Source organism: Clupea harengus, chromosome 21 (assembly GCF_900700415.2).
Source record: "Clupea harengus chromosome 21, Ch_v2.0.2, whole genome shotgun sequence".
Classification (NCBI taxonomy): Eukaryota; Metazoa; Chordata; class Actinopteri; order Clupeiformes; family Clupeidae; genus Clupea; species Clupea harengus.
The window spans coordinates 25,834,424-25,844,165 of record NC_045172.1 but is presented as its reverse complement, the minus strand read 5'-3'; the positions used below and the strand labels follow the sequence as shown (position 1 = coordinate 25,844,165).

The window sequence follows — 9,742 nt, the reverse complement described above, 5'->3', positions numbered from 1 at the left end:
AAGGAGGAAGTGTTAGACAACAGTACAGTGTGTGTGTGTGTGTGTGTGTGTTAACGCCATCTCTGTGTGTGTGTGTTAACTCCATCTCTCTCTCCTGTGTGTGTGTGTGTGTGTGTGTTAACTCCATCTCTCTGTGTGTGTGTGTGTTGTGTGTGTGTGTGTTAACGCCATCTCTCTGTGTGTGTGTTGTGTGTGTGTGTGTGTGTGTGTGTTAACGCCATCTCTCTGTGTGTGTGTGTGTGTGTGTGTGTGTGTGTAGCGCCTCGTGCCCCCACTAACTGGCGTCTGGGGAAGCTGCTGGGTCAGGGTGTCTGTGTGTGTGTGTTAACGCCATCTCTCTCTGTGTGTGTGTGTGTGTGTGTGTGTGTGTGTGTGTGTTAATGCCATCTCTCTCTCTGTGTGTGTGTGTGTGTGTGTAGCGCCTCGTGCCCCCACTAACTGGCGTCTGGGGAAGCTGCTGGGTCAGGGGGTGTGTGTGTGTGTGTTAACGCCATCTCTCTCTGTGTGTGTGTGTGTGTGTGTGTTAATGCCATCTCTCTCTCTCTGTGTGTGTGTGTGTGTGTGTGTGTGTGTGTGTGTGTGTGTGTGTGTGTGTTTAACGCCATCTCTCTCTCTCTGTGTGTGTGTGTGTGTGTGTGTGTGTGTGTGTGTGTGTGTGTGTGTGTAGCGCCTCGTGCCCCCACTAACTGGCGTCTGGGGAAGCTGCTGGGTCAGGGTGTCTGTGTGTGTGTGTGTGTTAACGCCATCTCTCTCTCTGTGTGTGTGTGTGTGTGTGTTAATGCCATCTCTCTCTCTGTGTGTGTGTGTGTGTGTGTGTGTTGTGTGTAGCGCCTCGTGCCCCCACTAACTGGCGTCTGGGGAAGCTCCTGGGTCAGGGAGCGTTCGGCCGAGTCTTCCTCTGCTACGACGCAGACACTGGGCGGGAGCTCGCCGTCAAACAGGTGCAGTTCGACCCCGACAGCCCGGAGACCAGCAAGGTGAGGAGTGTGTGTGAGTGTGCCAGTGAGTGTATGTGTACACGTGTCTGTGTGTCTGTGTGTGTGTCTGTGTGTGTGTCTGTGAGTGTGTGTGTGTGTGTGTGTGTGTGTGTGTGTGTGTGTGTGTGTGTGTGTGTGTGTGTGTGTACATATCTGTCTGTGTGAGTGTGTGTGTGTGTGTGTGTACACATCTGTGTGTGCATCTTGTCTCACTGTCCCAATGACTCACTTGTAAGGAATAAGAATGTAACATGAACTGCACTGTCACCCTAAAACACCTCACTGGGTGAGGACTCACACACACACACACACTCACACACTCACACACTCACTCACACACACACACACACACACACACACACACTAACAGACTCACACACACTAACAGACTCACACACACACACTCACACTCACACACACACTCACACACTCACACACACACACACACACACACACACACACACTAAGACTCACACACACACACACTCACACACACACACACACACACACACACACACACACACACACACACTAACAGACTCACACACACTAACAGACTCACACACACACACACACACACACACACACGGGGGCTTCTAGGGAAGTCAAATACATGTGTGTGTGTGTGTGCATTTATCCGTGTCTTGTTCAAGCGTGTGTGTGTGTGAATTTGTCCGTGTCTTGTTCAAACGTGTGTGTGTGTGTGTGTGTGTGTGTGTGCATTTGTCCGTGTCTTGTTCAAGCGTGTGTGTGTGTGTGTGTGTGTGTGTGTGTGTGTGTGTGTGTGAATTGTTCAAGCGTGTGTGTGTGTGTGTGTGCGCATTTGTCCGTGTCTTGTTCAAACGTGTGTGTGTGTGTGTGTGCATTTGTCCGTGTCTTGTTCAAGCGTGTGTGTGTGTGTGTGTGTGTGTGTGTGTGAATTTGTCCGTGTCTTGTTCAAATGTGTGTGTGTGTGCATTTGTCCGTGTCTTGTTCAAACGTGTGTGTGTGTGTGTGTGTGTGAATTTGTCCGTGTCTTGTTCAAACGTGTGTGTGTGTGTGTGCATTTGTCCGTGTCTTGTTCAAACGTGTGTGTGTGTGTGTGTGTGTGTGTGAATTGTTCAAGCGTGTGTGTGTGTGTGTGTGTGTGTGTGTGTGTGTGAATTTGTCCGTGTCTTGTTCAAACGTGTGTGTGTGTGCATTTGTCCGTGTCTTGTTCAAGCGTGTGTGTGTGTGTGTGTGGTGTGTGTGCATTTGTCCGTGTCTTGTTCAAGTGTGTGTGTGTGTGTGTGTGTGTGTGTGTGTGTGTGTGTGTGTGTGTGTGTGTGTGTGTGTGTGTGGCATTGGTTTGTCCGTGTCTTGTTCAAACGTGTGTGTGTGTGTGTGTGTGTGTGTGTGTGTGAATTTGTCCGTGTCTTGTTTAAACGTGTGTGTGTGTGTGTGTGTGTGTGTGTGAATTTGTCCGTGTCTTGTTCAAACGTGTGTGTGTGTGTGTCTGTGTGTGTGTGTGTGTGTGTGTGTGTCTTGTTCAAACGTGTGTGTGTGTGTGTGTGTGTGTGGGCATTTGTCCGTGTCTTATTCAAGCGTGTGTGTGTGTGTGTGTGTGTGCATTTGTCGGTGTCTTGTTCAAACGTGTGTGTGTGTGTGTGTGTGTGTGTGCATATGTCCGTGTCTTGTTCAAACGTGTGTGTGTGTGTGCATTTGTCCGTGTCTTATTCAAACGTGTGTGTGTGTGTGTGTGTGTGTGTGTGTGTGTGTTCAGGAGGTGAGTGCTCTGGAGTGGGAGATCCAGCTCCTGAAGAATCTGTTCCACGAGAGGATCGTCCAGTACTACGGCTGCCTACGGGACACACACGAGAGGACGCTGTCTATCTTTATGGAGTATATGCCTGGGGTGAGCACACACACACACACACACACACACACACACATACATACACACACACACACACGAGCGGACGCTGTCTATCTTTATGGAGTATATGCCTGGGATAAGACACACACACACACACACACACACACACACACACACACGAGAGGACACTGTCTATCTTCATGGAGTATATGCCTGGGGTGAGAACACACACACACACACACACACACACACACACACACACCACACACACACACACACGAGAGGACGCTGTCTATCTTCATGGACATGTACATTCCTTTCCTCAAACCCTTTCACCGGACTTTACAGACCCAGAAACTTTTTTGGAGATTTTGGTTGGTGGAGCAGCAGCTCTCTGTGGAGCTTGGAGGAGACGCAGGCGAGGGAAGCGCGCTGGAGCGCTGGTTAGACGGCGAGAGCGGGGGTTCTGAACTCCGCTCCCGTCGTTACATCTGGCAAATGTCCGCTCTCTGCCCAACAACATGGACGAACTGCTGCTCCTCAACAAAATAAACAGGGATATATCAGGATCTTCCGCCCTGTGTTTCACTGAAACATGGCTTGGTGAGTACATCCCTGACAGCATCCTCCATCTGCCGGGCTTCCAACTCCACCGCGCGGACCGCGTTAAGGAATTAACGGGGAAAACAAGGGGAGGAGGAATCTGCTTTTATATCAATGAAAGTTGGTGTACTGATGCCACAGTGCTATGGAAAATATGCACTCCTCACCTAGAATCCATATTCATTAACTGCAAGCCATTTTATTCACCGCGGGAGTTTTCCTCTTTCATTCTGGTCGGTGTCTACATACCACCTCAAGCCTGCGTTAGCGAGGCACTACGGCACCTGGCTGATCAGATAACCAGCACGGAGAGAAAATACCCAGACTCTCTTCTGATTATACTTGGGGATTTCAACCAAGCAAAACTCAGCCGCGAACTTCCGAAATACAGGCAGCACATTAAGTGTCCCACCAGGGACAAAAACACACTCGACCATTGCTACACAACACTGAAGAATGCATACCGCTCTGTTTCGCGTGCAGCTTTGGGACTCTCCGATCACTGCCTGATTCATCTCCTCCCAAGCTACAGGCAGAAACTAAAATCTGCAAAGCCTGTGGTGAAAACTGTGAGGAAATGGACCAACGAGTCAAAGCTGGAGCTACAGGCCTGCTTTGACTGCACTGACTGGAGTGTTTTTGAGGCTGCATCTACATCACTAGACGAACTCACTGACACTGTGACGTCATACGTTAGTTTCTGTGAAGACATGTGTGTACCCACCAAAACGTACTGCATCTTTAATAACAATAAACCGTGGTTCACAGCAAAGCTCAAGCAGCTTCGTCAAGCCAAAGAGGAGGCCTTCATGAGTGGGGACAGGATCCTGTACAACCAGGCCAGAAACACACTGACGAAGGAGATCAGAGTAGCAAAGAGAAGCTACTCTGAAAAGCTGAAAAACAGGTTTTCAGCTAACGACCCTGCGTCAGTGTGGAGAGGCCTGCAGGACATCACCAACTACAGGAAATTCTCCCCCAACCCCATGGAGAACCCTCAACTGGCTGACAACCTGAATGTGTTTTACTGCAGGTTTGATCACCCCACATTCACACCCCTCACCCGCTCCAACTCAGACTTCACACAATCATCTGCACCCCCTGTTATCACCTCCCCTGACTCCCCACCGGCATTGACGGTCTGTGAAGAGCATGTGTGTCAGCTCTTTCAGAGACAGAAGACAAGGAAGGCAGCAGGCCCAGACGGTGTGTCACCCTCTTGCCTGAAAGCCTGCGCTGATCAGCTGGCTCCCATCTTCACACGGATCTTCAACAGAATCTCTGGAGCTGTGTGAAGTCCCCTCCTGCTTCAAAACGCTCCCACCATCATCCCGGTTCCCAAGAAATCCTCCATCACTGGGCTAAATGACTACAGGCCCGTCGCCCTGACGTCTGTGGTCATGAAATCCTTTGAGAGACTGGTATTGACCCATCTGAAGGGCATCACAGGCCCCCTGCTGGACCCTCTGCAGTTTGCCTACAGAGCAAACAGGTCAGTGGATGATGCAGTCAACATGGGGCTGCACTACATCCTGCAACACCTCGACTCCCCAGGGACCTATGCAAGGATGCTGTTCGTGGACTTCAGCTCGGCGTTCAACACCATCATTCCAGAAGTCCTCCTCACCAAACTCACCCAGCTCACTGTGCCTGCCTCCACCTGTCAGTGGATCACAAACTTCCTGATTGACAGGAAGCAGCAGGTGAGGCTGGGTGAAACAACATCCAGCACCCGGTCAGTCATCACTGGTGCACCTCAGGGATGCGTGCTCTCCCCACTGCTCTTCTCCCTCTACACAAACGACTGCACCTCAGGAGACCCATCTGTTAAACTCCTAAAATTTGCAGACGACACATCAGTCATCGGCCTCATCCGTGATGATGATGAGTCTGCATATAGGCGGGAAGTTGAACAGCTGGCTCTGTGGTGCGGTCGCAACAACCTAGAGCTGAACACGCTTAAAACCGTGGAGATGACAGTGGACTTCAGGAGGAGCCCCCCAGCACTGCCCCCCCTCATCATACACAACAGTACTGTGTTGGCTGTGGAATCCTTCAGGTTTCTGGGATCCACAATCTCCCGGAATCTGAAGTGGGAACCCAACATCAACACCATCATCAAGAAGGCCCAGCAGAGGATGTACTTCCTGCCTCAGGATCTGCTGATCATGTTCTACACCGCAGTCATAGAGTCTGTTCTGTGCACTTCAATCACTGTCTGGTTTGGATCGGCCACCAAACTGGACAAGAACAGGCTCCAACGGTCAGTCAGGTCTGCAGAAAAGATCATCGTGCCAACCTGCCCACCATCCAAGACCTGTACACCTCCAGAGTCAGGAAACGGGCAGGAAAAATCACTGCAGACCCCTCACACCCCGGACACAAATTATTCAAACTCCTCCCCTCTGGTAGACGCTACAGATCACTGTTCGCCAAAACCTCCAGACACAAAAACAGTTTCTTCCCCCTCGCCGTCTCAATACTGAACAACTAACCCACTGTAGCATATATATTTATATTTATATATTTATCCCTGCACTTCTCGCACTCTCCACTTCTTCTTTGCACTACTGTTGTGCAACATTTCACAGCTACTGTATACAGCCATTCCGCCTTGTACATACTTTTTTAAACTCCTTAGTCCATTGCACTGTTGCACTGTTTGTTTGTTTGTTTGTATTGTACTGTATTGTGTTGTATATTTTGTGTAAGCACACTGAGAGTCACTTTATCAAGTCAAATTCCTTGTTTGTGCAAACTTACTTGGCCAATAAAACCTGATTCTGATTCTGATTCTGTATATGCCTGGGGTGAGAACACACACACACACACACACACACACACACACACACGAGAGGACGCTGTCTATCTTTATGGAGTACATGCCTGGGGTGAGAACACACACACACGCACACACACACACACCATCACAGAGAGGTACACACACACACACACACACACACACACACACACACACACACACACGAGAGGACACTGTCTATCTTTATGGAATACATGCCTGGGGTGAGAACACACAGACACACACACACACACACACACACACACACACACACACACACACACACGAGAGGACGCTGTCTATCTTTATGGAGTACATGCCAGGGGTGAGAACACACACACACACACACTATTTTCTTGTGTTAGGATTGATGATTGAAATGGCACCCTCTTGTCCTCAGGGTTCCATCAAAGACCAGTTGAAGTCGTACGGCGCCCTGACGGAGAACGTGACGCGCAAATACACTCGCCAGATCCTGGAGGGCGTCTCCTACCTGCACAGCAACATGATCGTCCACAGAGACATCAAAGGTGACCGCTATTATTACTATTACTATTACTGCTACCGCTACCGCTACCGCTACCGCTACTGCTACTGCTACTGCTACTGCTACTGCTACTATTACTATTACTAGTACTATTACTGCTACCGCTACCGCTACCGCTACTGCTACTGCTACTGCTACTATTACTATTACTAGTACTATTACTGCTACCGCTACCGCTACTGCTACTATTAATATTACTGCTACTGCTACTGCTACTACTACTATTACTATTACTGCTACTGCTACTGCTACCGCTACCGCTACCACTACTATTACTATTACTGCTACCGCTACCGCTACCGCTACTATTACTAGTACTATTACTGCTACTGCTACCGCTACCGCTACTGCTACTATTACTAGTACTATTACTGCTACTGCTACCGCTACCGCTACTATTACTATTACTATTACCGCTACTGCTACTATTACTATTACTGCTACCGCTACCGCTACCGCTACTATTACTATTACTATTACTGCTACCGCTACCGCTACCGCTACCGCTACCGCTACTAGTACTATTACTGCTACTGCTACCGCTACCGCTACTGCTACTGCTACTATTACTAGTACTATTACTGCTACTGCTACCGCTACCGCTACTGCTACCGCTACCGCTACTGCTACTATTACTATTAGTGCCGCTGCTATTACCACTACCACTACTACTACTATTAGTAGCATTATTGGTGGCACGGTGGCTCAGGTGCTTGCACTACCGCCTCACAGCAAGAAGGTCCTGGGTTCGATTCCCGCATGGGGCGCTGTTGGCTCTGGGGGGGCAGGTTCTCCCCAGACCTTCAGTGCTCAGGTGGGCTATCACCCGGGCCTTTCTGTGTGGAGTTTGCATGTTCTCCCCGTGTTCACAGGGGGTTTCCTCCACTAAGAACCCCAACAGAAAAAACATGCAAAAGAACAAAACACTCTTCGTCGGTCCCTGACCAAGACAGACGGTTCACCTCACCTGGTCCCCGGGCGCTTAAAAAAAGCTGCCCACTGCTCCTGGGGTCCTGTGTGTGTGTGTGTGTGTGTGTGTGTGTGTGTGTGTGTGGCTGCCCACTGCTCCTGGGGTCCTGGAGGAAGGACAGTCCGGGATGGGATAAATGCAGAAGCTAAATTCACAAACGACCTCAGGCCTGCGTGTGTGTGTGTGTGTGTGTGTGTGTGTGTGTGTGTGTGTGTGTGTGTCCTGTGTCGCCTCCATGTATTCACGTGTGTTGCAGTGTGTTGCTTGTGCGATTAAAGTCTGACAATTATTACAATTATTATTACAATTATCTCTGTCTCTCATATACACTACAGGGGGCCAACCGTACTGATCTCTCTCTCTCTCTCTCTCTCTCTCTCTCTCTCTCTCTCTCGCTCTCTCTCTCTCTCTCTCTCTCTCTCTCTCTCTCTGTCTCTCATACACACTACAGGGGGCCAACCGTACTGATCTCTCTCTCTCTCTCTCTCTCTCTCTCTCTCTCTGTCTCTCTCTCTCTGTCTGTCTCTCATATACACTACAGGGGGCCAACCGTACTGATCTCTCTCTCTCTCTGTCTCTCATACACACTATCAGGGGCCAATATCCTGCGGGACTCTGCTGGAAACGTAAAGCTGGGGGACTTCGGAGCGAGTCGCCGTCTCCAGACCATCTGCCTCTCCGGGACGGGCATCAAATCGGTGACGGGAACGCCGTACTGGATGAGCCCGGAGGTGATCAGCGGGGAGGGGTACGGACGGAAAGCCGACATCTGGTGAGGGCGGACAAGAACATTTCCAAAACGACATCACAAGTTTTTTTAAGATTTCACGAGTTCCCACAGTCGATCCTGGAAAAGTCCTGGAATTTTAAAATCCCACTTTCCAAGGCCTGGAAGTCATGAAATGAATGAAAAGTTTTCATGAAAATATCATGAAACTTGACTTGACTTCTTTGTGTTTGGACTCCATGGAAGAGTATACTAACATATTATAATTAAATCAACAATTAAACCAAATCATAAAACTTGACTGTCCTAATGAAAGTCATTGTGTTAGTATGCTCAGATTTCATTGTGTTAGTGTGTGTGTGTGTGTGTGTGTGTGTGTGTGTGTGTGTGTGTGTGTTAGTATGCTCAGGTTTCATTATGTTAGTATGCTCTTCCATGGGTATGGTTTCATTGTGTTAATGTGTGTGTGTGTGTGCTCAGGTTTCATTGTGTTAGTGTGTTAGAGTGTGTGTGTGTGTGTGTGTGTTAGTATGCTCAGGTTCATTATGTTAGTATGCTGTTCCATGGGTCAGGTTTCATTAAGCACATTTCTGCACCTTGATGCAGTGTGTCCACTTGAATAGAAATGGAAAAGTTTGTAGTTTAAATTCCAGGTTGAGGAGAGTAGGTGTGTGCTTGTAGGTTGTCGAAGGTCATTTAAAGGTCATTTAATTAAAGGTCCATTAAAAGAAATGGAAAAGTTTTGAAATGTTGTCAATGAAAATGGGTGGAGACCCCCGCACGCATGTACGTAGCAAATATCTGTGTTGTTAATTGGATGGATACTTTATTAATCCCGAGGGAAATTTATATTTATATTTATTTATATTTATTATTTATTTAAATTGATCGGAGTTAGTCAAGACTGATCATGCTGTGGTGGTGATGTGAAGATGTAGGCTTTCTATTTCCTGCTCTTCATCAGTCATGTGTCATCATCATGTCCATAACTTTGACCTCGCTGACCTCTGTGTGCTGTTGTTGTTGTCGTGCCGACAGGAGCGTGGGCTGCACGGTGGTGGAGATGCTGACGGAGCGGCCGCCGTGGGCGGAGTTCGAGGCGATGGCGGCCATCTTTAAGATCGCCACGCAGCCGACCAACCCCGCGCTGCCGGCACACGTGTCGGACCACTGTAGAGACTTCCTGAAGCGCATCTTTGTGGAAACCAAGCTGAGGCCGGCGGCCGAGGACCTCTTGAGGCACATCTTTGTTCACTAGAACCCCCCAACCCCAACCCCAACCCC

General features: G+C 49.0%; 1 protein-coding gene across 1 annotated transcript; it reads left to right on the top strand.

The window, feature by feature from the left end:
- Window positions 1-800: 800 nt before the first annotated feature.
- On the top strand, window positions 801-9,742 carry map3k2 (mitogen-activated protein kinase kinase kinase 2; the record flags this gene model as incomplete). Its single annotated transcript, XM_042702824.1, has 5 exons — window positions 801-977; window positions 2,719-2,850; window positions 6,615-6,744; window positions 8,326-8,503; window positions 9,497-9,742. Coding segments are annotated over 5 exons (837 nt in total), but the record flags the coding sequence as incomplete, so codon positions are not given.